This window comes from Callionymus lyra, chromosome 14 (assembly GCF_982586985.1).
Source record: "Callionymus lyra chromosome 14, fCalLyr1.hap1.1, whole genome shotgun sequence".
Taxonomy (NCBI): Eukaryota; Metazoa; Chordata; class Actinopteri; order Syngnathiformes; family Callionymidae; genus Callionymus; species Callionymus lyra.
The window spans coordinates 23,882,679-23,909,894 of record NC_141831.1 but is presented as its reverse complement, the minus strand read 5'-3'; the positions used below and the strand labels follow the sequence as shown (position 1 = coordinate 23,909,894).

The 27,216-nt window shown below is 44.5% G+C and overlaps 1 protein-coding gene across 6 annotated transcripts in view; it reads right to left on the bottom strand.

Annotated features, from left to right (window-relative positions):
• Positions 1–7,406: 7,406 nt before the first annotated feature.
• auts2a (activator of transcription and developmental regulator AUTS2 a) overlaps positions 7,407–27,216 on the bottom strand; it is a 258,652-nt gene continuing 238,842 nt past the window's right edge. For 2 of the 6 annotated variants that reach the window (XM_087807273.1, XM_087807280.1), the window contains 13 exons: positions 17,160–17,703; positions 16,277–16,572; positions 14,527–14,765; positions 13,316–13,360; positions 12,402–12,497; positions 12,267–12,338; positions 12,164–12,193; positions 11,659–11,730; positions 10,375–10,516; positions 10,157–10,237; positions 10,005–10,088; positions 9,655–9,895; positions 7,407–9,593 (listed from right to left, as the gene is read on the bottom strand). In XM_087807273.1, coding sequence (XP_087663399.1) covers positions 8,378–9,593; positions 9,655–9,895; positions 10,005–10,088; positions 10,157–10,237; positions 10,375–10,516; positions 11,659–11,730; positions 12,164–12,193; positions 12,267–12,338; positions 12,402–12,497; positions 13,316–13,360; positions 14,527–14,765; positions 16,277–16,572; positions 17,160–17,703 — 3,158 coding nt within the window. In that variant the 3' untranslated portion in view covers positions 7,407–8,377. The remainder of the gene's footprint in view (positions 9,594–9,654; positions 9,896–10,004; positions 10,089–10,156; positions 10,238–10,374; positions 10,517–11,658; positions 11,731–12,163; positions 12,194–12,266; positions 12,339–12,401; positions 12,498–13,315; positions 13,361–14,526; positions 14,766–16,276; positions 16,573–17,159; positions 17,704–27,216) is intronic. The other 4 variants (XM_087807278.1, XM_087807277.1, XM_087807274.1 and 1 more) reach the window with 4 other exon arrangements.

Sequence of the window (27,216 nt, the reverse complement as noted above, 5' to 3'; positions counted from 1 at the left end):
AATGATCTTATCACACATACTGTCATTTTATTTGCCCGCTTGTCTCAATTCCTGGTTTAATTGGGAAGTCATGATCCCTGTGTTTTTTGTCTTGTCAACTTCCTCTTGTGCTCCTGACCCTGATTCGTGTCACCTGTGTCTTCGTCTCACCTGATCCTAGTTACCCTCGACAAAAAACCCTCTTGTGTATCGCTCTTTTGAAGTCTGTGAAGTTCAGTTGGCATGTTTTTATGGCCTTTTAGCCGTTTTTTATTGTATTTTCTCTTTTTCTAAGCTTTTGATAATAAAGTATTTCATTCATTAGTTCATATTAATCCTGTTTGTTGCCTCTGCATTTAGGTTTCCTGCTCCGAGCCCTGACAAGGAAATGTGCTTAAGCCCCACCCAGTGAAAATGCTTAGTTTTTCTGTATATTAAATCTTGTTCACTCTGCTTTGATTGTTCAAACATCAATGATTGTCATCGCGCGTAATCAATCCAGGAAGTCTACATCTCCAAGGGACTCATTGTATAAACAAAGTGGGGCATGATTACAGCTGGCTGGAGGAGTGAAGCCATTATTAGTTGTTTTTTTCCAAAATATATATTGTTTATTGTTACATAGGCTGCCTTTTTTGCAGGTTATATGGTACTATTCAAATATTCTTTATATTGTCTTATTCTTTCTAGTAAACATGTGAAATGAACAGTAGTTACATATATAGTTGTTTTTTTTTTTAATTCAAAGCATAACTCATTTCATGTCACAGTAGGGGAAGAAAGTTATTGACATTTTAACATTGTTATTGGTATCAGTATCTGAACCATTAGGTCAGATCAGTGCATCCCTACCTAAGATACTTATTGAAATCTGTTCTTTCATTTTTCAGTTATTTCTTTTGACAGAGACCGAGTCAAAGAGGAACACAATAAATACACCTCAAGTACTGGGCTTCAATGCAAACTTGAAGTATTTTTCCTTTTATAACATTAACTATGAGGAGAACACCAACTGTTGCAGAGCATTATGGGACTTGTGAGAGGTGTTAATGTTTAAAAAATAGATATCATGATAGAATCATATCAGGCCTTGAGTTGAAGCGTTCATTATCAGCATTAACCGTCACAGTATTCTACTCAGGGTGTAACAAAAGAACACAAACAAAGACAAACAATGTCTTGCTTTTATAATACACAGTGTGAGATTAATTCAACAGCCATTCTGTGTCGCTCACTGGTTAACAACACATGAAGAAAAAAGGCACAACAAGAGCCGTGAACGTTGTCCCTGGCGGTTCATTAGGACGTTAGTGTTAACCAGGAAGTAACTGCAGTGTCAACAGGTTTACAGTTGTCTGGTGTATTTGAATCTTTGTGCATGTTAGGCGACGGTGCGGGAGCCGTGACCTCCTGCTGGTCTCTCCGAAGAGCTTCTATGTTTGAACAGCTGATGGAGAACAGAAGAAGCTACACTGGTGAGTCCCAGCTCTTTCTCCGGAGAGAGGAGTCACTACAGGAGGGAAGGTGCTTCTCCGTCTCCGCACAGTATTTATAGCCTTGTGTGGATGTGTAGCAGGAAACACACTAGCTTTGGCAGAGCGGATCATATGTTGTTCTTCTTCTCCGCCATTATCGAAGAGCCGAACAGGTTTTGTTGACCGTGGATCTGAGGCATCAGATGTTCTTGTTTGCAGATGTCATGTGAGTCAGAGAGGAGTGCCACCGCACGGGAGGTCAAGGCTTCAGGCTTCAGACGGTTCTGTTTGTTTCTCGCGGCTCACGTCAAACACAGTGGGAGGTTCGTGTGACTGAGCAGCTCGACATGCTGCTGGTCCTGTTGGGCGACGTGTTTACGTCAGACCAGAACAGCAGCTCGTCCAGGTGGAGCTGCCAGACTGGTCTGGCCACATTTCCACGATCCTCTCCTCGAACGCGTTTGTAAGAGAGCGTTCTGCTGCCATCTGCTGGGGAAACCAAGAACTAAAGTTCCGTTGTTTATGGTGGTAAATGGTGAAATTAAATAGACATTTTTCTATTGATACTTCTGTTAACTCTACCCATAGTCACCCCAACATTGATAACTTTGTGGGCAGTTTTACAGACTCGTTGCATAATACGCTTGACTTAATCGCACCACTAACTCAAAAGACTGTTAACAGAAGTAGTCTTGCTCCCTGGTATACTCAGGAAACACGTAAATTAAAACAGGATTCTAGACGACTAGAGAAGAAATGGCGTTCATCAAAACATAATGAATTCTACCAGGACTGGCAGGATAAGTTAAAAATATAGAAGGCATCTCTTCGGAAAGCCAGAGCCAGCTACTACTCATCACTTATAGAAGCAAATAAGAATAACCCCAAGTTCTTATTCAGTACTGTAGCCAGGCTGACACGGAGCCATCAGTCCATTGAGCAGTCCATCCCTCCTCATCTCAGTAGCAGTGACTTCATGAACTTTTTTAATGAAAAAATTGTAACTATCAGAGGAAAGATTCAAGAGCTCCTAGATTCTTCTAATACAACCAGTGCAGCCTCACCGGTCACAGACACTATGACTGATACATATTTTGACTCCTTTCTACCAGTGAGTCCTCGACAGCTGTCCCAGGTTGTTTCCTCCTCAAAGTCCACAACATATCTTCTCGATCCTATTCCCACATGGCTACTTAAAGAACTGTTCCCCTTACTTAGCACTTTCATACTTGACATTATTAACTTGTCAATAACATCCGGCTATGTGCCTCAGATTTTTAAAGTTGCAGTAATTAAACCTCCGCTTAAAAAACCCACTCTTTATCCAGAGGTCCTCACTAACTATAGGCCTATCTCTAATCTTGTCTTCATTTCAAAACTTCTGGAGAAAGTGGTAACAAGTCAGCTCTGTGATTATCTCCAGGACAATGATCAATTTGAGGTGTTTCAGTCTGGTTTTAGGGAACACCACAGCACAGAGACCGCCCTGGTAAAAGTAACGACCTACTGATGGCCTCTGATCAGGGCCATGTTTCAGTTCTTGTTCTTCTAGATCTCAGTGCTGCATTTGACACTGTTGACCACCAAATCCTTCTACAGAGGCTAGAAAACCATATAGGCATTCGTGGAACTGCTCTTAACTGGTTTAAAACTTACCTGTCGGATAGAACGCACTATGTACATGTCAACCACCTCTCATCGACACACACTAAGGTCAGCTATGGTGTCCCACAAGGTTCTGTTCCTGGTCCAATACTATTCACAATCTATATGCTCCCACTAGGGGACTTGATTAGAAGACACTCTATAAACTTTCACTGTTATGCTGATGACACCCAACTTTACTTGTCCATGAAGCCAGATGAAAAAAAAATCAGCTAACACAACTACAGTCCTGTATTACAGATAACAAGTCCTGGATGACCAAAAACTTCCTCCTACTGAACTCGGAAAAGACTGAGGTTTTACTAGTTGGTCCGCAACATCTCAGACAATCATTAACTAATGATCTAGCTTTACAAAATGGACTTGCTCCTGCTACTAGCACCACTGTAAAGAATCTGGGTGTATGCTTTGACGAGGACTTGTCATTTAACTCACACATAAAACAAATCTCACGGACTGCTTACTTCCACCTTCGTAACATTTCAAAAATCAGGCACTTCCTTCCTTTAGATGCTGCTGAGAAGCTCATCCATGCTTTTGTTACCTCCAGGCTGGACTATTGTAACTCTCTTCTCTCAGGATGTTCTAAAAAGTCTCTCAGAACTCTTCAGCTCATTCAGAACTCTGCAGCTCGTGTCCCGACTAAGACTAAGAGGCGCGAACACATTTCCCCTGTACTGTCTTCCCTACATTGGCTTCCTGTAGAATTTAGAATACAATTTAAAATCCTTCTACTAACCTATAAAGCCTTACATGGTCTAGCACCAACATACATTAAAGATTTAATCCAAACTTACCAACCCTCAAGGACCTTACGATCCTTAAACTCTGATCTATTAGTTATACCACAAATCTCTAAATGTAGATTCAGAGCCAGGGCCTTCAGTTTTCAAGCCCCTCTGCTGTGGAACAAACTACCGGCTTCAGTCCGGAGGGCAGACACCCTCTCTATGTTTAAAAACAATCTTAAAACCTTACTTTTCGATAAAGCCTATAACTAACTTAACTGTTTATCTTTAGCTGCTATAACTAACAAAACTGTTTATCTTAGCTGCTATAGGCCGAGAATGCTGGAGGAGTTTTAGACACCGAGCTCTGTATATCCTTCTTTTCTGCATTACATTCATCACCTGTGCAGTTTAAACCCACACCTTTTTATTTCTCTCCCGGAGCCCCAGGGCTCCACCTCCAGAGCTGCTGCTGATCCAGGATCTTCACCACGTCATCAGATCCCGAGTTCTCTCCAGCACCTCCATGGACTCTCCTACACTCTCCTCTTTTTTTCTCACTATAATTTCCCTCACTCCTCTCCTTATCCATCTGTCTACCCCCCCATCCTTCCTCCCAGCCGGTCAAAGCGGCAGGTCGTCAACAATGAGTCTGGTTCCGCTCGAGGTTTCTGCTTTCTTAAAGGAAGTTTTTCCTCGCCATAGCTCACTGTACAGCTCACTGTACAGTGTTTTGTTTCTTGCTCTTTGTTGAATTGCTGGGATCTATTTTCCCTTAATCAACTATAGTCTTATTTCAACTGTATAATGTCTTGAGATAACTTTGTTATGATAAGACACTTTAAATAAAATTGAATTGAATTGAATTGTTATGAAGCACATTCACAGCATTATGACACGAGAAAAGAGAGGAAGAATAAAGAGAGCAGTCTTAGGAAACTAGTCTGAACAAATAATTATTTGCAAACTTGCTGCAAAGAATCATTAAGAGTCACTTTTAGTGTTTAACATCAATAAGAGAAACAGAGAGATAGTAGCATATTATGGCAGAAGGAAAAAAGGATGTGTTACATCGTTCCATTCTGCAGTGCATAAAGAGGAGCCTGTTGCTGAAGATGTCCAACTTCTATCTAATCTTTTCTAATTTCTCTGGAAATGGAATAGTGTTCCATCACCATCTGGATATATGAGTCATTTGAAGAATTACTCATGCATTGTTCAGACTAGAGTCACTGCATTGTCTTCTTTAATGTTGCTCATGCGAGTTGTAGTCCACCACTGCCATCTGGTGTCCACATTAACACATTGGAATTTCTCTCGGAAAAAATTGAAACAAATTCAACAGCTAAATAAATGATATAATTTTAGATATAAAAAGACAAGTAAACTCAATTTGTGTTGGTCTGCACTCTGAGTTATTTTCTAGATTCGCTATTACTTTTGGTTACCTTAAAAATGTGATACCCTAGTCTAAATAATCGATTATTTTCAAAATAAATAACATTCATTCATTCATTCATTCATTCATTCATTCATTCATTCATTAACAAACGCTTTATCCCAGGGTCGGGGTCGCGGGGGTCTGCCTCTCCCAGAGTCATGGGGCGAGAGGCAGGGGACACCCTGGACAGGACGCCAGTCAGTCGCAAGGCACACAAAGACAGACAACCATTCACACACACACACTCATACCTTTTCACAATTTCACAACATTCTCAATCAATAATAAATGTTTAATTACAATTCAATTAAAATTAAGACATTCTAAGGACACTATTAAAAATATGGTCTGACACACGACAAAGTTAACTGTTACAGATTAAACCTTCCACCTCTCATTCGAGTCAAAATGAAGGTAAACAATGCTAGTAAGTAAGTAAGTAAGTAAGTAAGTAAGTAAGTAATTTGTATTTATAGAGCGCTTTCCAGACCAGGGTTACAGAGCGCTTAAATAATCAAAACAATACTCAATAAAATATATAGTATTTCACATGTTATATGTCAGAATTTACAGTATATCTTATAATTGTATGCGTCATTCATCATACCGCATCATATTACTCTATTGAAACAATTTTTGTGAAAGTAATATAAAGTAGTAATCATTTTTAAAGTTCTATATAAAAAGTAGAGTTACACCTTACAATTTAACGACAGTGATATAGTAACGTTACTATTTGCTTTGAAATGAGAAAAAGTAATAAATAACACATTACCATTTTGTAGTAACTCTCCCAACACTGCGTGTTCGTTTGTATCCTTCACTGTCCGCCTTACATATGGATTATTACGCAGGTTTCTCTTCAAATGTTCCTCCTGCATGGTGTGTGCATTGATAATTTATCTTAAAGTATAAGCATCAGCAGATACACAACGAATGTTTCCCTCTTTGAACTTAACAGATTCGCGAAGATGTGAAACAATGGCGTCGTCAGTCTGCTCGCTATACATTAAATCTGATTGGTCAAAAAAAGTATGGCCCTGTGATATAGAACTGAAAGGAGAACGGCGACATCTATTGGCAGAATGTGATAGATACACATACTCTTCATACAAGCTGGAATGAGTTCACATAAATAAACAGAATGAGAAGAATAAAACTGTGTGGAATAAATACACACAGTTTCATGACACAAACATAAGACGGTTATGATCATCTTTACACTGATGAAAAACACAAAGACGTATAAGAACTATATTGCGTTACATAAAGTTAAATTATGGACAGAAAAATGAGAAGTTACCATATATGATCAACACTTCATTGAAGATATTTATATATATAAACAAAAAAACACCACTGAATTAGTTTAAAGATTCAGATTTACATTTAAAGACATCAAAATCAGTAGATAACTTAAAAATATTGAAATACTTAAAAACTTTAAAAATTAAAACACTCTTGTTTCATCAGTACTTCAGAAATCTGTGTTGTGTTTGTGTCTGTCATTCAAGCTGTAACGTTCTCACCATTAGAACTTCATTTAGGAGTTTAATTTAAAACGAAAACAAACAACAATGTTAGTGGAAGAAACTAACCAGCCTTTCATAGATTATTACATGAACTCAATTACTCAAATGCTGAATCTTCCTCTCCAAGATCACCATGTTGTAAAGTTATTACTTTACAAAGTTCTCCCCCATTTGAAATCTCGGCAAAGAGAGGTTACGAGAGCAGATCCTGATATGACGTAATAATGGGCGTCACTCCTCCAGCCAGTTGTAATCATGACTCACTTTGTTTATACGAGTCCATTGGAGGTGGAGACTTCCGGGATTGACAATGCGCGGTGACAGACCTCAATGCTTGACCAATCAAGGCAGAGTGGTTGTGGTTATGGTATACGAGGTCCAAGATACATTTAAGAGACACTTAAATGAATGTATTCGTTGCCCTTTAAACCAGGTTATTTTGAAGGAATTTGGTGCCAACTTTAGTCAAACAATGGCCTTGAGATCAGCTAAGAATCGTCAGGCTAATGCTAATGCTAACCACGGCTTACCTGTGTGTTTGTGCTGTTTTATATGATCTTGTGCGGACACAAACGTTGCAGACGCGTTTCGTACACATTTTTTAATAACATGGCACAATTTACATAACACAACTTTTAATGAGGAGCATGCTGACGATTCAGTCGCTTCATTTTTTATCATCTTTGTACAAGAATCCTTCTTTTCTCTGTACATGGTAAACAGCAAAAAACAATCGTTTTGCGATACGTCTAACCACTATGGCTCTGGTGGACACTTGAATGTTGGAGTTAGAAAAACACTGCACAACAGGATCACAGAGTTTGAAGCGCACAACTAAACCTTCGGTGGACTACTAAAATAGAATCTCTGCTCCATTCAACCCGTCCGTAGTTTCAGCCTATTTTTGTTGTCACACTTTAAACAAATGTGCCGCTGCAACTCTCCGTGACTTGTTCTCTCCAGACTTGTGGGACTCGTGTGGCTTTGTAGGACTTCAGCCGGTCCCGGCAGCTGCAGTGCGACTCAGCACATCAAGCCGGTCCACCAGTGGTCGGGTCCGGTAAGAAATGCCCCGTTCCTGACCAGCCCGGCTCGTTGTGGGTCCAGTTTGCAGAGAGAAGAGCCCGAATGTGTTGCATAGTTGAATTACGGGTCGGTGGTTCAACGTGAAGCGTGTCAGCCATAACAAAACTGCAAAAAGCACATTCTGGATCATCACTGCCTAAATACTTCTCTATTTACATTTATTCAAATTAAAGCTTTGAAAAGACCATTTTGCATATTTGTACCAGCTTTGTATCCACGCGGCGCCAGCACGACACTGTACACTATCTACACTGTCCGTCAGTGCTGAGGTACCTGTACATTATTCTTCTCCACAGTTGCTGTACAATACAAAGATCCACATCCGGCTGCAAAACCTGCATGAAAATTCAAATTTTTCTGATAATTTGTGGTTTTATACAAAAAGAGTTGTCGGCAAGACGCTGCCTACAAAAGGTATTCACAGATATGGTACAGTCTTGCTCAAGGGTAAGTGCTGAGTTCAGAGCGCGTTCATCGCGCCTCTATGTCTTTATGAGGAGGCCGGTCTCTGATGTCCGTGGCCAGGGGGGTAGTCCGTCTGGGCGAGCCCGGCCGCCCCCCTAGCGAGGGTATCAGAGGCGGGGGGGCGCTCAGGGAGGCGGTGGGGGGGTTTTTGTTCAGAATCCCGTTCTGATGGGCGGCGGCAGCGGCGGCGGCGGCGGCTGCAGCCGAGGGGCTGACCCTGGAGTAGTGCATGCCCGGGAGGCCGGGGCCCATCAGACCCTGGGCGTGGTGGGACAGGTGTCCGTCAAGTGCTGGGTGGTGCATGCCGTGGTGGAGGCGCCCGTGCTCGTACTCCTCTCGGAGCATGTTGAGCCGCTCCCGCTCCTCCATGTGCGCCCGCTCGTGCTCATGCCGCCGCTGCTCCAGGGCCAGCTGGTGTTCCCGGTTGAAGTCGTGGGGCTCTCGGTCCCTGTACGAGCGCTCGGCCTCGTAGAGACGTGGTCCCGCCAGACGGTGCAGAGGATCGCTCCTCAACAAGAGGTCTCGGGCCAGAGGGTCCCGTCTGTGGATATCCAGGCCCCTGTAGGGGTCTCGCATGGGGTCCCAGTGGAAGGCAGGGTACGGGAACCTCTCGGCTCCAGGGATGGGACTGATACCCATGAAGGGTGCGACCACTCGAGTTCTGTCAAGGCTGCTGATGCTGTTGAGCGGGTGCACGCCCGCCATGCCCATGGGCATCGGCAGTGAGGACGGAGGGTGGAGGTTCGGTGTCGGGATCTGTGTCGGAGGTTCACTGGACCTCCCCGTGACCCCCTCATGCTCCTCCTTCCGCTCCTCTTTGACCTTCACCTCGCTGTTCTTCTTCTGCGGGTCGTACTGCAGCTCCCCCTTCTTCTCCAGGAGCTCCCGGCTCAGGCTGCCGTTAGGACGCTCCAGGCTGGTCTGCCGGATGTAGGGGGACACCGAACCCCTGTTGGACACCTTGTCCTCGGACCCCCGGCTGTCATGGATGACGGCGACGTCCTTCTCGGAGTGGTTGTCCTTGAGCTTGAGGTCGTCCGCCCCGGCCTCTTTCCACGAGTCTTCCCTCTCTCTGTCTTTGCTCTTGTTGTCCTTCTCCCTCTGGGGCTCCCCCTGCAGGTGGTTCCTGTGATGCTCAGGAGGTCGACTGTGGCCAAGCAGGTTGATGGGATTGACCGGGACTGGAGACTGATGGCTGGGAAGTCGCTTCTCCACAGAGTCCCTAAAAAGACACCAGCGTCAGCACCATCTAGTCCCGCCATCCTCTCCGAGCAGACACTCACCTGTCCTTGTCCTCTTTCCCGTCCCTCTTCTCAGAGTCCCTCTCATGGGAGCTGACCGAGGCGCTCCTCTCGGACTCCCCGGGCTTCAGCCAGGGCGGGGGTGTGGGGAAGGAGGGCGGCGTGCGGTGCAGGCGGTTCCAGGGCTCCTGGTGGCCGCTGTTGCTGCCGCCACCGCCGAAGTGCTGCGGACCGTTCGGGCCGTCTTTGTGGCCGAACATGGAGTTGGCCGCTGTTAGGGATTCAACACACGGAAAAAGCAGGAACACCAGTCAAATGCACGCCTCAACACTTTGACACCAGGAACACTTGGCTGTTGTTTCTCAGTGACGGATGATTAGGGTGAAACTCACTTAGTGCAGGGTTTCCTAGACCCCCGAAGGCTGACGAGCTGAGAGACCCCAGTCCGCCGAAAGAGGGTGGCCGACTGAACGGTTCTGGAAGATACAGACAATAGTTGAAGCGTCTGCTGGTGACAGGAGTCAGCTGAGAACAGAAGAACTACCTAAGTGAGAGGCAGGACCGAGGAAGTTTCCAGGGTGATGGGGCGGGTGACCGAACGGAGCCGCCGACGGGTGAGTTGGACCTGAGGAGACAGTGGGTCGTCACAATGCTATGAGCTAAGAGGCTAATGAAGAGAAAAATTTATTTTTAAGTGTTTCTTTTAATGCTGACTCAGAGTTACGACACACAAGTCCACCGATCATCTCCGGCGACACTCACCTGCGGAGGAGAAGAGTGTGGCGGGTCGTGCCAGGTCGTTGGGGTGGTGGATGGCTCCGAAGAGGCTGGGACCCGGGGGTCGGCTCAGGAACTCGGGCTTGAGGCCAAAGTCCAGCTTGTGAGGGTCAACCTGCATCTGCTGCTGGAGGACGGGAGAGCCACAGAGAGAACAAATGTAAAACCCTCTTACACTCACTGCTCAGCATTTGTCATTCAAATGAAGTCGTGCCTCCAATGTTTGATTTGTGTTTTGACGATTGTTCGCTTCATGATTCGCTTTTAATCATGATTAAGCTCAAAGGCCACAACTCATGAAAATAAATAAACATAAAGAAATTAAAAAACTATTAAATAATATAACATGTCAAAGGATTACCACTGTGATTAATAGGGTACTAATGTATTGAACATATATACATATATATACATCACATATGCCATCATGACCTGTGACATGAAAGTGTCTTCCACAACCTCAGCTTAGTAGCACAGTTTGTATGTTCCTCACCCAGTTTGAAGCTCCTACGCAGCTGTAACTTTTTCACTGAATGACTCTGTTTCAACCTACTTGTGAAATTGATGATCATTAGCACCTGTTTGGTATAATTGGTTGATCATACACCTCACTAGAATCCTACAAAACCACTGACTTTGTGCAAATTAATAAGAATATTAGAATAAGATGCTGGTTTGAAGGCAAAGGGTAGTAACAACATTTATTTATTTAATATGGATTTCTCTTTTGTTCGCTCACTTTGCATTTTGTAAATTGATAAAAATAAACAATTATTATTTATATTTTTTCACACCTGCCTACAACTAAACTAAAACAGTACTATATATATATATATATATATATATACATATATATATATAGTACTGTATATATAGTAAATATTTTTAACATGTGTTAACAGCTGTTAACTATATATATATATATATATATAGTTTGGCTGTTAACACATGTTAAAATATTTATTTTAATTGAATTGATATATACATAAAAAGCTCTAAAGAGAGAAAAACATGCAAAACAACAAGAAAAATGAAGTTTAAAATTTAGAAGTTGTCTGTGGTCTCCTCGATTTGACTTTTAAACAAAAAACATTAATAAATAACTCGCTTGTTCATAAATTTGAACATAAACTTAAATCTGACAGAAATATTTCTTTATTATCAGTTAAATTTCACTTGGGCAAAAGTAATGCAGGCAGAGAGCTGCATGTGGCCTTCATCCTTCATCAAAGGAAGGTTTGTGTGCAGAAGTGTCAGAAGAGTTCTCACCTTCACTTTCTGTTGATGGTGGTAGATCTGCCAGGCGATGTGGACGTGCATGGCGCACCACTTTCCAGGTTTCTGTTGAAGACATTATAAAACATCAACACAAGAATCTCTTGATCCCCTCGCACTTGTTTGAGTTTTAATTTTTTTTGATGGTCTTTGATTTTTTTGACCGATTCAGTCGGTCAGTCAAGTGTCATAAGTCCCTCATTCACACTTTCTACTACACATGAAAACCTCAGTAAAGTTAGTTAGTGTAGATAAACACACTAATGACTCTATTGAACGCTTTTAAATTTAAATTAATTTCAATTTTTTACATTTTCTCTTATAATAAAAACAATATCAAAGAGTGACGGATAACTTTGACGCAATACTCAAATCCCAAACCCCACAAATCTTGAAATACGACAAATTATCTTCCTAATTTCCTGTCTCCTGGACACAAAAACGCATGATGGGAAACATCATCCAGCTGAAGCTCATTTGTGTATTTGCGAACACTCACCCTGAGAATGGGTCTGAATGGATCTGTTAGCTGGAGGAGAAAGAGCGAGAGAGTTTCATTATTATTTGAACATTAAAAACAATATTTAAGACGTCATTCTTACCCTGGGGTCCTTCTGTAAGAACGTATGTGGGACGGCTCCAGGTCTGGACGACACATCTAGAGGATTGGACGTCTGTAAAAAACAAGATTGAAAATTAGTCTCCGTTGACGACCCGGTGAGATGTGCTAGTCCTACTTTGGGCTGGAAGGCCCCCTGTAGCGAGCTGAAGGGTCCGGTCGGAGGGATGACTGGAGGAAGACCAGACATGGAGGGGGGGTACGAGTGGAAGAGCTGGAGAAGAGCAGAGGAAGACCGTGTGAGGACGGGAGAAGAAACATGGAGGTTTTCTGTCAACATTTCCTGCGTTTCCTTGACAGAAAGACGTAAACGCTGTAATACAAGCTCAACGCATGTACATCAAACAAGCGCTGGAGGCTTGGAGCTCCAACATCCAGCAGCTGTGTGATCTTCTCCTGGCTGTAATTGCACTTGGCAAACATCTGAGCTGCGGTGGAGGAGCAGGAGCTCCTCGTGGTCTCAGCCCGCTCGCTCTAATCACCCAAACTGCAGCAATTGAAGCTGCCAGGATGAGTTATTAGGAGCGCCCGAGGAAACGCTGAGAGGCTCCGACTCGCTTCCAGATGCGTCACGTTTTTGGGATCTTTCTGCAATTTTAACTGAGGAAATAGCTGGAGGGTGTTTGCCGAAAACGGCGAGGAACTCGGCGTGACTGAATGTAAAATGAAACTCAACTGAAAACAAAATGTACTTTTACTCTCACTGAAGCTTAACTTAAAAAAGTAGTTCATTTTTAAGAACTTAACTTATAAGCCTCTCGAAGTCTGTTGAGCAACTTTTCTGTGTCCTTGTTGCAATTGACTGAAACTGGTACTTAAACTTGTACTTAAACTGTACGTTTAAAATGTAATATACTAAAAAGAACTGTTTTTTATTCAATATTATTGAACTATTCTTTTATTATTTTTAAACCATTCATAACACATTATGAACATAACATACCAGCATTAGTTATCTGTTGTTGCACATTGGTCTTTAATATTTGTGTAAACATATAAACTGCTTTAATAAGAGGCAGAAGGGAAACTCACGCTGTGTCTGTAGAAAGGGTCGACTTTCGTCGGATATTTCTCGAACTGTGGGAGAAGAACAAATGGGTAAGTTTGAAGTAGCGACACTCTTTTCCTGGATTTACAGTTACAGAGTTCTAACAGACTCAGTTCTTTGATTTAAAACATTGGCAAATAAAACACAGAATTATCAAGTTGAGGTAACCTGCTTATGCTAATGTAGCTAGCACTGCCATCCCTATTGTTAGCCACGCTAGCAATAATGTTGAGCTCAAATAACTCAAATAAGATTGTGAAACAAATTGACTGAAAATCCAAATTAATTTAATTTACAACATTGTAACATTAAAAAATAAATAAATAATAGCAACAACTTTTAACCACACATGACTGAACACATGGAGTGAACCATGTTGTGTTGACATTATTATTTCTCTCAACATGAGCGGATAACTGTCTTCTGTGATGATCATTTTTGTAGCTCCTTCTAACTGCAGACTCTCAACATCTGAAGTGTCAACATCAGCTCAGAGCTCCAGCAGTTCCCGAACCAGACTGTTGTGGTCGAAGCAGTAAAATGGCTCGCTCTCTTTTTAGTGGTGCGACAGCGGCCTGGGGCGAACATTTCCCCGTCAAGACTAAACACTGAAGCCATAAAGAGGCTTTTATGGCCTCATTAGCTGTCAGAGGCCTCGCCGTGCTGCCTTTGAGGTATCATCAGAGCCAAGCGGGCCCTCGACGGGCCAGACACTTATTAATGTGTGTGCAAGTTTCGGGTCCAGCCGTTGCCTGTGGTCTCCCCGACAAAACAGCGGGACCCTTAATGCAAGACATTTGCCAGTAATGAAAACCCCAAACGGGACCAAATGATGTCATTAAATTCAAAATGAATTAAGTGTATTATGTTCCCAAAGCCTCTCAACTTCTCATGCTCCCGGCAAGTTATTGCCAATTTAGAAAATAACAGCGTTGGAGTGCGGCGTGAGCCAGCGAACACACCAGAAGGGATTCTGGGAGAAGAAAGGCATCATTGTAATGCTGCCGGACACACATGGACATCATTGAGAACCCGCAGGTTCCCCCTGACGTACCACTTCCAAACATGTCAAACTCTGTCAAGTCTTCACTCACATGCCCCTCCACCCCCCAAAAACACATGTCAAAGTCATTATTGGACTCGGTTCCCACTGACCCGCTCCAACACGACACGTTTGTGTTCTACTTATCCTCACATTTCTGGCAGGGGTACGCACCATGGGCGGTGCCGGGGTGGGCATGATGGCGTGGGGGAAGGGTGTAAAGGTGTGCTGGTGGGTGTGCTGGTGGGTGTGTTGGTGCTGGTGCTGGTGCTGATGCTGGTGCTGGTGGAACTCGGTGCGCAGGTACGGCGGCGGGCCCAGCGAGGCGCCGCGGTCGGAGTTCTGGGAGGCGAGGAAACGAGTGTTGAGCTCCTGACGCAGGAGGTCTTGTTCTGGAGAGAAGGAGTGGAAGGTTAGAGGTCACGCAGAAGACTCGTTACCATCATGAGGATTGCAGAAGAAGATAAGAGGTTCATGTTGCTCAAGGTTAAACGGAAATCCTGACGCCACACATCCCCTGAAATATGGATTTCTACATTTTAACAAAGAATCTGTGAACTATTACAGATCTATTTGTTCCATATTTGCAAAGTGTCCTTTCAAAAGCACTCCTTAAAAAGATTCTTGGGAAAATGGCTGTTTAAAATAAAAAAGCTGGTAATTAAACTATATTTTGATGACTGTTAATATGTTACAATACTCTTAAAAATAAGAATTATCGCATTATAAAATACATTTTAATCTTGAGCAATATCTTAAGATAAAAACTATCATCATAATAAACTCAAAATTGAAGATTAAGTCTTATTCAAACTCATAAATTAAACCACAGTTCTGTTATCAAGTTCTCAGTGATCCATCTGATGCCGTGGACAGGCTTCTTATTGGGAAGATTCAATGTTGACAATGGTTTCTTTTACTTCCTGTACCAAGACAAGTGCCTTTATTATTATTATTATTATTGATGGTGCTTAATATTGAGGAGGTAGTCATAATTTAATAGCTGTTTTAATCAGGGCAGAAATGATAAAACCAAGTATTTGACCAGATAAGATCTCAGGCATTTAGGGCAGAGATGGAAAATGAGGGATTATTGAGTCGTCACTCTTCCCTCGGAGTCGTGACACCACAGACCTGGCTATAGTTATTATGATGTCACTCTAAACTGAAACGCCTGGCGAGCGTCTGGCTGCCCGAACCGTCAGACGCCACGCGCTGATCCACGGCAGGCGTTCCTGACAACATCTGTCGCTGTAATTACCTCTGTGCTGCCCGCGGAGAATGAATGGATTTATAGTAATCACTGGCTTTCCATATGAACTTGTGTGTGAGATCAGCTCTCCTTCAGAGCAACCGTACCCTTCCTGTCCTTCCCTGCCTCAGTTTTCATCTCAAGAATTATTGGACTGGGATCGGCGCCGTAGATACTATCATATGCCCTCTGTGATGACCTGATTCGTTATTGAGCAAAAACTGATTCCGTAAACCGTCAAACTACTAGTGAACCTTCCTATCTTTCCGCAGTGACATGTAGCAGCTGATGTGTGAGCTACAACTGTCAACACAACCCTGATGTCAGCTGTGTGCAGCTCTAAATAATTAGTGTAAGATTCTGTCCCTGCACACAGCATTCTGTTGATGCCAGGCTGAGATGTTTCACCATCGTATCCTTTGATCCGTTGAGCCGGCTGACTTGTCGAGACTAACAGCCTGCCGCTGTCAATCACAGGTTCCTGTGCTGCGCCACCAGGGGGCGTTGTTTCTTGCTCATAGAATCATTTCATAGTTTGAACACGGTTCGGGTTCATGATCTCCGAGAAGATTATTCTAACGGACTACAAACGAGGCGGTGCTTTACAACCACACTTGATCCAGACACCACATCTCTGGAGTTCAGGTTTACCTGAGTAAGCACTCCCGGCAGCAGGGTGTCCTGGTACTGGCAGGGTGCTGGACGTCAACGGTGGTGGTGGAGGCAGAGCGGCAGGAGGAGCAAACATATTGGGGTGGTGAGGGTGCGGCGATGACTGCAAGGAGGGGGGGAAGCCGTGGGGGGTGTTCTGGTTGGCCACCAAGGGCAGAGGGAAGGTGGAGGCTGCCACTGCTCCGGGGACGGGAGGGGTAGGGTGATGGGGGAGATGTGGGGAGGGCACGGGGGGCCCGTGGGGTTTGATGCCCGGGGTGCTGCTCCTGCTGCTGCTGTGGAGAGCGGGGTGGGGGGGGAGAGGGAGAGGGAGAGAGGTGTCAGGTCAAGAGATCCAACCAATCAACACCTATTCTTTCACGACTCCATCTGCTCTGAGCTCAAATCCCAAAACAGTTTCCACTTCTCAGCAAATCGCCGCTCTCACAAAACAGAAGTGTTGACAGGCCCCGCCCCTCCGAAGCCACTGAGCATGTGCACTGGAAATCAGGCAGGAGTATGTGCGGGCATTCCCAGGAGGCCTCATCAGAGAGTGCATCTGCAGCAGACTCAGACCAAATCTCAGCAGGACATCATGGCCGACTAGTGAGACTGGCATCTGGCCGAGTCTGGTTGACGAAGACTCAAATACACTCAATGAACCTTGAACACGGCAGTGTTCCTTAAGAAAAAGGCCTATGAATAACCATAGTAAAATATATAAATTAATAAAATACGACATGATCCAGCCAAAAGAGTCATATGAAATGATAACAGATAATGTACAGAATGATACAATACGGCGCCTAATACACCACAACATACTACTGCTGATGCTTGTGTGAACAAAACATAAGCTATGAAAATGTAACAAAGGACGTACCTGTGTCCGTTGAAGCCGTTGTAGGCAGAGAAAGGTCTGGGGTGGCAGCGAGACGGCGGCCGATGTGGTCCGACCTGACTCGGGTGCTGATGGGGATAGTTGGGGAGCGCGGGTGAGGGGGTGTGTGGATGAAGACTTAGCGTTGGTGATGGATGAGGGCGAGAGGGTGTCTCCGGCAGGTGCTGGGGTTGAGGTGGGGGGGTATGTAGAAGCTCCTGGGCGAGAGGCAGGGCGGCAGGTATCTGAGGTTTGGGTGGAGCCTTGGGTCGTGAGGGAGGATGAGTCGGGGCCGGAGCCTTGGTTTGTCCGTTGGCTTGCGTCCGACGTGAGGATGGAGACTGGGAGATGGAAGCTTGGGGCTGTGGTTGGGCCACAGGGGCGGCTTGGTGGCGGTCAGGGGTGCAGGGAGCAGGAGGTGGGGGGCTTCTGCAGCTCTCCTGGCTTCTTTCCTGGCTGCGCTCTAGACCTGACACCTGGTGGAGGCCCAGCCCGTCAGGCTCCTTTCTGCCATTGGTGGAGAGCACAAGGGCGCCAAGGTCTGGAACTGGAGCAAGAAGAAAAGCAGAAACACAATTGAGATTTAAGGCAAAATACTTACATAGTAACAGTCACTCACAACAGAACAACAAGCACTTGATGCCCTGGGTTGCTTCGCTCTTAGGGTAGCAACAGCGACTGAGTTACAATCCTAATGAGAGTATCATTGAAGGCCCTTAAAGAATATCCATGAACTGATCCCGATGTGAAACTTTATATTTTCATTGTAATTTCTACATGTTTTTTTTTTTTTTATAGATTTTCCATCAAATATCTTAGAAGATGAAGATGTAAAAGTAGCTGAGGTACTGCTAAAAAGACTGAAATCAAAAAATGAAAAACGGGAACAGAAGGGTTAATGTTGTCTTTTCTATGAGTGACTTTATAGATAACCTAGAAATGAGTGGGCACGAATGAATGTTTTGTGATGATCAGTCAAGATAGGTCAGAAAGATACAGAATGGCTCCTGTCACTTTTTGACTGATGGCGGCAGCAAACAAAAGGTCACATTAACACTCATTAATCCCAAATTTCATGTAGCGTGAAGGACGAGGGGCGACTCAGGTTTGCTGCTTGACAAGGTGATGATTCATTTAATAGACTTTACGTGATCTCCCCCCCGAAAAAAGCAATTAGCCGCCAGTAGATGCTCTGCCCTGCTGCCTTTAGCATCAATCCATCTACGCTGTGAATAATAAGCGGCGAGCTACATGAATTCACGGAAGCTTATAAGCTCCATCCAGTGTCCGTCTCCGCGGGGACCGCCGCTCACTCGGTGCCGGAGAGGCTCATGGGGGGGTGACAAGCTTGCATACATAAACTGCAATTACCTCGCTTTTGGCCATGAGGGGGTTTGCAGCATGATGGGGGACGCAACCCCCACAGTTATATCCTACACCTGCCAAAGTAGACGGACTCGGTTCTCCAGGGCCAACCTGCCACAGCGGACTTCATGTCGCTGACTCACGGGTCTCATCAGACTTCTGTGGATGCCCCCTGAGAGCCCGGGAGCCCCCAGTTCTCTTCAATAACCTCAGGGCATTAGCATAAAAATGGTAAGCCAGGCATTAGCGACCGCAGGTGTCTCGTATGGGGCGTTTGGGTCATTCCTGGCTAATGATCACAATCAATATCCACAATAACTGTTTTTGTGCTACAGATTAGTGGGACATCTGTCAGCCTGCAGGGAGAACAAAAGCCACTCAGCAGGTTGATGTTAGTATCGTGGATTTGAGGAGCTACAACCCAAACAAAGCACTGTTTTCCCTCAATGACCCTGCAGCATCCTTGTCAATCCACTTACAAAGAGCCAGCCGAGGGAATCGCCAGCTGATGACAAGAAGGTGAAACAACAAGTTTCACACTGCCGTCTCCGGGGTCGCAGTGTTGTTTAGAGATTGTCCTCTAAAAAGAAGTCTATGTTGGACCTAATGAAGACCCCAGGGCCGGGCAGAGCAGGGAAGAAGAGAAGTGTGCGGCAGCTTCCCTCCTGCGAGGGTTCATTTGTCAGTCTTCTTCATCCCTGGAAACAAATAAGCAGTATTCCCAGGAAGCAGCCTCAAAAAGAGGAGCCCCGCTGTTTCTCAGTGTTGCAAGAGAGTTGCATTTTTTAGCAAAGTCTGGAGGAGCAACATGGTCCAGAACCAACTCTTTGATGGTGCAAAAGATGGATTTGAGAACAGGACGCTGTTAAGAGGCTCCAGTGTGTTTTCAGTGCCAGATTTCCCAAGAGGAGCTTTGTGGGATCACTCATCATCCCACTGTGATCTCCTGCTGGTCACAGTTTATTAACTGCCGCTACACCATCTCCAGTCGTGTGACGTCACAGCCCAAAGCATCATGTCCCACAAGACACAATCACACATAGAAGTAAAAATACTTGTGGCTGAGACACTTCAATGTCTACTATATCCCTGGGGAACTCTAAAAAACAAGAATCTTTGGATGTCCTCAGGGGGTTGGACCAGAACAGAAGCTCTGGGCATATACAAGATTACAAGTAAACAATAATCGAATGCTGTCTATGAAATGAATAATCATTCGAGACTCACACTAGGACATTACCAACGTGGCAGCAGAGTATTGGCAACAGGCCGTGTCGTTTGACTTGAGTCACATTTAAACATGATCTGAGCTTAACAGTTGGAGCACAGAGATCTGACTCGAGCACAACTGATATGTGGCGGTTTCGTCATGGTGCATTCTGGGATTCAGTTTCGCTGCTGTCATCTGAGACAGTTTGGCACGACTGTATAAATGATGAAGAAGCGTTTACAAGCTCGTCTTTCCAAAAAAGAGTGACTCAATTGGACGGCAGCTTAATCCCTTTTACTTTGCCCGGAGGATGTGACCACCAGAGAAGATCTTGACAAATTGATAGGTGGACATATCAATGAGAGTCCAGAGCTTCTGCTTCCAGCTGCACAGGAAATAGCCTGATAACGCAATCAGGGACCATTAACATGTTTGAGAAGAACACAATGTCAACATAAAGTCTGTAATATTTTACGAGCAAATTCTTGGACTTAATGGACCCATTTGAACTAGTATGACATAAATTAGTAACGAAACATCAGCTGTTAAGAATTAACTAACTACCCTTATTAACTAATACAATGGCAAAAAGGTATTTTCGGATTAACTAAAACCAGCTAAATAATCATTAATCAGTTTAGTTCAATATTGGTCAGCTTGTGTTGGAATAAGCCTTATCATTGTGGGAAACAAAGAACATATTCAGAGGATGGAAATCCCATCATCTCTCCATGTTTGCTTATCACATGGCACAATAATCGATGTGGGCTCTCAGAGGCCAAATTATTCTTGTAACAGAGGTTCACATCTGGAAGACATCTCACCACAATCCATCCATAATGACTAGATTGGGAGTAAAAATTGGTTAAAGCTTGATACACTGAATAATAACACACAAATGCAGCCGCAATTGTAAAAAATGAAGACAGATGAAATGGCAATGTTACATTCCAACAGTGGTGGATAACAGTTGCACTTAAACAGATGTATCTTTGGTATTTCGGAGAATGAATGTTGACACCAACGAAACCCAGAGGTGTCCATCACTGCTGTCAGAGACTGCTGTCTGAAACTTCCCCGACCAAACTGAAGGTGTATTGCTCAACTGTGTGGGCGGCCAGGGCAGGTAAACAATGGTGGCCTTGTGGAGGAAGACGTTCTTATGCCCGTCACTGTCTTCTTACCCACGCACGACAAAAATAATCAAAATTCATAGACGTGACTGTTTGTTGAAGTGGAATCAATTAAATATGAACTGTGTCAAACATCCGCCGTCTTGGAAATTCCATCCTGCTCTAGTTTGTCGGTAAACATTAATTACAATCAAGATCTTTGGGATTTTGTCAGAAAGCCTTCTCAGATTTATTCACAGTCGCACTTATGCAGATTGTTTTCACCTGCAGGCTCAGCAGGGATGGAAAACACAGCAAAACTGAAACCACTTGTGATTTGTATTTGATGAAGTTTTAATTGTGTGTCTGACCTCAGTGGTCCAGACAGTATGTGCTCCCGAAGAGCCACTCGTGAGGGCAGAGGTTCTGTTGATATGTTCCCAAAGAAGCATTAACGGCAGAACATCTCAGCCCTCTCTCCCACACAGAGAACAATAAACAGCAGGCTGCTAGCTTCAGTCGGGTCGTGATCCCTCTCGCTCGCTGACACTTATAACCGTCCTCCGCACGGAGACAGATGAGCAACTGTCGGAAAAATAACTCATTTTAGCCGACTGGAAATAGTTCTTTACATGAAACCTTGAATAGCCACCAGAGTTATCGGAAGGCTGTTCTCAGTGGAGCTCCAAGTGAAGAACTACATCCCATTTTAGGGGAGTAGTTCACGACACACGCCATTCCTATATTCCTAAAAAAAAGTTAAAGTTCAACTTCAGTGTGTGCTGAAACAAGCATGAGACCCGATGGCTTTGCCCTTGAAGGATAACATACTAAAACACGGATTAATCGTAGATCCGAGAAAGGTTTCAATGAGGGAAAGTACCATTTCGACTTTTCACTAACTTTAGACCCCAATATTACCTTTAAGAAGACTTAGATTCATGATGGATGTGGCATCTTATCCAGGGAAACCAAATAACACTTGGGTGCAAGTGTCACTACATATGTTGCCAAGTCGCATTAGTTGTGGACACACCTTTCATTTTTCACATATCCCAGTTCCCACACTCTGGATGTTCTATTTCATATCAGTAATTTTGGTTTATAATAACTAGTACAAGTTGCCACAGAGCCTCTCATTATTAATAGAACCCTTCTCATCTGCCAGGATATGTATTGAATGTCCAACTAGATGTACAAAATAGTGATACAATGTCACTTACAAAACACTTGATAATGAGTTATACATTGTAAACTTAAATAACATCTCAATGAATTCTGGACAGTCGGTAAAAACCCGAGCTATAAAAGCTATCATATGCTGGCCGTATACTCTGTTAACTCCCCGGTCTATTAGCTCCTTTACCCCGCCTGCCTCGACCCTGAAGACTTTAACAGCATTAACTGCCCTCAGAGCCGTAACCCAACCCGCTGCAATGCCCCCACCTGTCTCTGGGTTGTCAGCGTGTCTTACAGCATTGGACTCAAAGTGTACAAGCTGGACGTGGCCCAGATGGAAGTCCTGGGCGCTGGAGCTTGACAATGATGGACGCCTCCCTGCTGGCCCTGCCTGACGCTCCATCATGTCAGCGGCTCTCTAAAGCTCCAGCCAAGAGAAGTGTGGAGTTACACGACTTGGATGTCCAGCCGTGTGGAGGGTCTCTGTTGGAGCTGTTTTATTAGTGTTGGAGTCCCGGGGGTGGCTGGGGAAAAGGGAGGGGGAAGCTAAACAGAAATAAAAGGCTGAGAGGCCGGGGTCATGCACGACTATTCCGGCTATGAGAGTGTGACATGTGTAGTCTCTCAGTGACAATATCACAGGCCCATGATATCGACTCACGGTAACACAAAACGCTGCTTCAACAAGCGGTGATTGAGCAAGAGGCCAAAGGGTGGCAGGCTGCTCTTCTGGTGCCTCTTTTTACATCTATACTTAAGGACTAATCTGTGTCAGTAGAAGTCCGCGAAGCCTAAACAAAGTTGTGTGACTATTTAAACTCCCCCAAAACTGCTAATCTCATACACTGCTGAAGGTTTGAAGTTCCAGAAGGAGATCGCACAAAGCAACATTTTCCGAAGACAGAAAAAAGCAATGTCATACCAGACATCGGTCTCCTACCTTTGCTAGAATCCATTCAGGCAGCTTGGACCAGTCAGGGGCAGCCCGCCGTCTCCTCTGACTAATCATAATGAAGCCATTTACTAAAGCAGCAGCACGACAACACTCTTCCACCCACAGTAGCTCTGATTACAGCTGCTCCTGTAATGGCTCTTAACTGCATCTGCGTCTGGCTCTCAGCGCTCACTTCTCACCCCGCCAGCATGTGGAAAACCTGCTGTTTCAAGCAGGCACATAAATGTTTGGACACATTCAGGGAAACCATTACAAGCACATAGTGATGGCGTGTTAGGTTCAGCTCGGTGCCGCCTCAGAGATGTCTTCTCTTGTGTGTTCCTCGGGTTGGAGGGAGGGTAACCCGAGAAGAGAGGGGTCGAGAACTCGTTGACGTGCATGATGGCACAGGTGTCCACCGGTAGGGGGGTCGTTGGAAACCAGTTTAATGGAGCTGAATCCCACTGGAGCAGCTGACAGAGCCACTGCAGCTCTAGCTGTCACACTGGCTCAGTTCTGGTTCACAGCAGTGAGCAACATGGATACAACCAGTCGTCAGTAATTGGTCAGCTCACGCACTCGCTCGGGTGTGACGCTACACCAACAAACAAGGCAGCTGCTGTTTGACCTCAAGCTTGTCATGTGTGGCCCAGCCAAGAGACGGGACTTGTGATGTGTCCACTGCTGACACACTAGCAACTCTGTGTCGAGACATATGTTGTGACAGAGCCTGGAATATCCGCCCACCACTCAGGTCCTCGCCAGCCATGACACCAGTCTTCTCCTGATATCAGAAAGCACTTAGCCACAAGATATACAACCAGAGAGTGTAACAACCAATAGAAAATCAACGAGTTTAATGACTTTAAATGAGTTTCCATTGACCTCAGAAACCTAAATATTGCAAGAAAGCCTGTTGATAACATTTTGTGTCTTTGAAAATAAATATATATTGTCTAAAAAAAGGCGTTATGTAATCATCAAATAATCTAATACTTGCAAAAGTTAAAAGTGAATATGTAATAGAATTAGAATCGTAGTGTAAAATATGGCCCAAATAAAGCCTACTAAGTCAAAGGTAATGTCGTCACTGCGGCAGCTTGAAGCGCTCAAAGAACGTCACCTGTTGAGCACTTCAAACACAGACTGGTTCCAGACACATGTTCATAAAAACCAAATGCCGTCATAAACACCTCCTCTGTTCTCTTGTTGCTGCCTGGATCTGTTTACTGTCGCCCTGTCCTCCGTGGAACCATGTCAGCCTTCAGCATGCTGGGCTGTCCCAGATGAGTGAGGGTGAAGCGGGTCAACCAGTAATTTAACAGCTGGTTCCCCTCAAGTGACGGACGGCTTAGGCTCGCTCCTTTCTTATTCCCCCCTCAGTGCAGGGAGGGCGCAGACACTCCAGTCATTTGTTGTGTCGGGTGTAGAACACACCCTTTCTTCACATCTATTGCTCTGTTCCTTAGTCTCTGGCCCGTGTAGCTGGCTCGCAGCGGTAAGTGGAGTGACAGCTTGAGCTGACACGCTGACACCACCGCGATGCCACTGGGGAGGGAAGCATGAAGGGCTGCGAAGAGAAATCTGTCCCAAGAGAGTCATCCATCTGGGCCTCTTTCACTCCTGCTCAAATGGGGCCAACTGGTTTTACACATCTACACCACGCATCCAAGCTGCCTGCGAGGATCAGGTTCAACACAGCCTGTCTGGTGTGTCGAAACTATACAAGAAAAAACTCTGGAGCGTTGGGGGATCAAATGTCCACTGATCTGATGCAGTATCAACTTCCATGTAGCCTTTTCTCCGCTGATACAGTAGCGGCTCGTACATGTGTGTTTCAAGTCTGATCGCCCCCCCTCGCTCGGGTCGGATTAGCAAAACATCCCCAGAAGAAACAAGGCTGTTAATGGTCGACTCTTCTCGGCTTTCATACCTCGGGCCTGAGAGTGCTGTGTGGTCCATGGAAAACCGAACCCAACGGCCGCCAAAGGAAAAAGCGCCGAAATATAGCCATGCCTTAATTATCACCTTCTTCCCTTTCTGTTGAAATTTCTGCACCGCTACATCAACACACGCTCCAAAATTACACCACAAATTAGCTAAGGGCTGTTGGCAGTGACACACTATGGCTGTGAGACTGTGATATTTGGCGAGGGGGAGCTGCCGCGAAGGCGGCTGGTTGGGATTTGAGCTGTTTATTTGAACTCCACTCTCGTCCAAACAGCCAGCTGCTTTCTTGCTCCCCTGTCAAGACCCGAGGCTTAGGAGGGGATTGTGCTGTTGGTGGGGAGTATACAATTTGATATCCCCCTCTGGGCATCGGCAGCCTCTGGCTTTGGTTTCTTAAAGGAACAATACGGCCTCTGTACATCCACTCCTCGGAGGAGACGTCCGTCCAGACCCAGGGTTGGGTATGGTCGAGGGAATCGCACATCATAACAACAGAACACCACACTTCAAGAGCACAGGATTTAGAGAAAATCCCCCCAAACACGACTCCAAGCTTCGCCTCTTAATGGTCCTGCAGAGCCTCCAGTTTCACTTACAGCTGCAGCAGACATGCAGCGTGAATCTGCTCAACTGTCTGTTGCTCTTGACTTGTGGAAAAAAAAAATAGCCTTCTGGGATTTCGTTTTTTTTGTAACAGCATTGTTTACAGCACAACCTGACAGTTGGAATAAAGAGTGAAGCCGTCGTTCCCAAATCAAACAGCTCCCGCCAGGAGCAGAGTAATCTGCAGCAGATGGAGAGAGTCTGATGGACATTGATGGGTTTTGGCAGGTTTTCTAGAGAGCTCAGCCAAAGGAAAAAAAAAAACAGAAGGTAGTGGAATGAAACATTGTTTCCATCACAGGCTTTTTAAAATGTAAATCTTTTGATATATGTTTACAACGGCTGGACAAAACGTGTATCAAAACAGCAAGTTAATTAGAACAAAGGCTTTGACTCAGAAGATCTGAGCGATGTACGGACGATCGATAAAAGTGCGGCGAACAAACCAGGGATCTGCTCTGTAGTCCTCTCCAGTCAGGCCTCGGGCTCATCTGGGCTTTCTTTCTCCGCTGCATATTTATGAGAACAGCTGGATGTGTGAGTGCGGAGAAAAAAGATAACCTCTGCTCATGTGGGAGCAATTAAAGCCGCGCTTTCATCAATACTGATCACAGTCCTTGTGGTCTGTTCTCTTCCAGCTTTTGCTCTTTTAAAAACCCGCGTTTACACTTTCACTCCGACTGAACTCGCCCTCCCATGGGTGCTGTCCCGCTGACAGAGAGGAAACAAACTTCTAGCAAGTTCTCCGTAAAGCAGGCAAGTTGGGAAAACCGGTTTCTCAATCCTGACACTGAACTTTTCCTTAGAAACCTTCCTGCAGCCTCAACTTTTCCTGGTCACTTCCACAGCATTGCTGGACGGACAACAACACTCATTAACACTGGCTGTTCCTGCTCTGGCAAAGTCACCTCTGCTGCAGGGACGGAGGACTGACACGGACATAATTGGCCTGGACACGGCACCGGTGCTCGCCGGGAATGCTGGGTACTTGATAAGTGGTTTTGTGTCTATGTTCATGTGTGTGTTGGCTTGACCCTGTTAATGCTGCGCAGTTGGCAGGAGAGTGGATGGTGTCGCGTCGGATCAATGGCTGATGGGGGAGGACGTCTCCTGGGACGAGGAGACAAGTGCTTTTAGGACTCGTAACAACTCTCTTTGTTTGAGCCTTAAATGCATGTTTGTTTTATGAATAATTAATCATTCAGATCATAATGTGATTAGAAGTATTTAAAGATCATCTGTTACTGAGACTGAACATTATTTACTACTTCATATTTAGTGCCACTTTAACATATTTTTTTAATTCCCTGTTAATTTTAACATTACATAAGACACACATGAGCTGCAGACACTATTTTATCAGGTGTAATTTTAAAAAGCAATTATTCTGTGAGTGGAAATAGTACTGTTCTTTGCTAGCTTAGCTTTCAAGTTAGCCAAATAGCTAAGCTACTTTCCATAAAAATGACAAAAAACTATGTTCTATGTAATGTTGTCAAAGTGTGTTCTTGAAAATGCATTCACACGGCACTCATGATGTCAGGGTATAACTTAAAAAGTTTCTATTAAAACAAGTTGTTATACTCATTTTTATCATCTATTACTGGTTCAGTTTGAATATATATATAAAAATATATAACTTGTTGAAGTATTCATTTAACAACTTGTTATTTTGTTTTTAAATCAATATACACAACAAGACACATC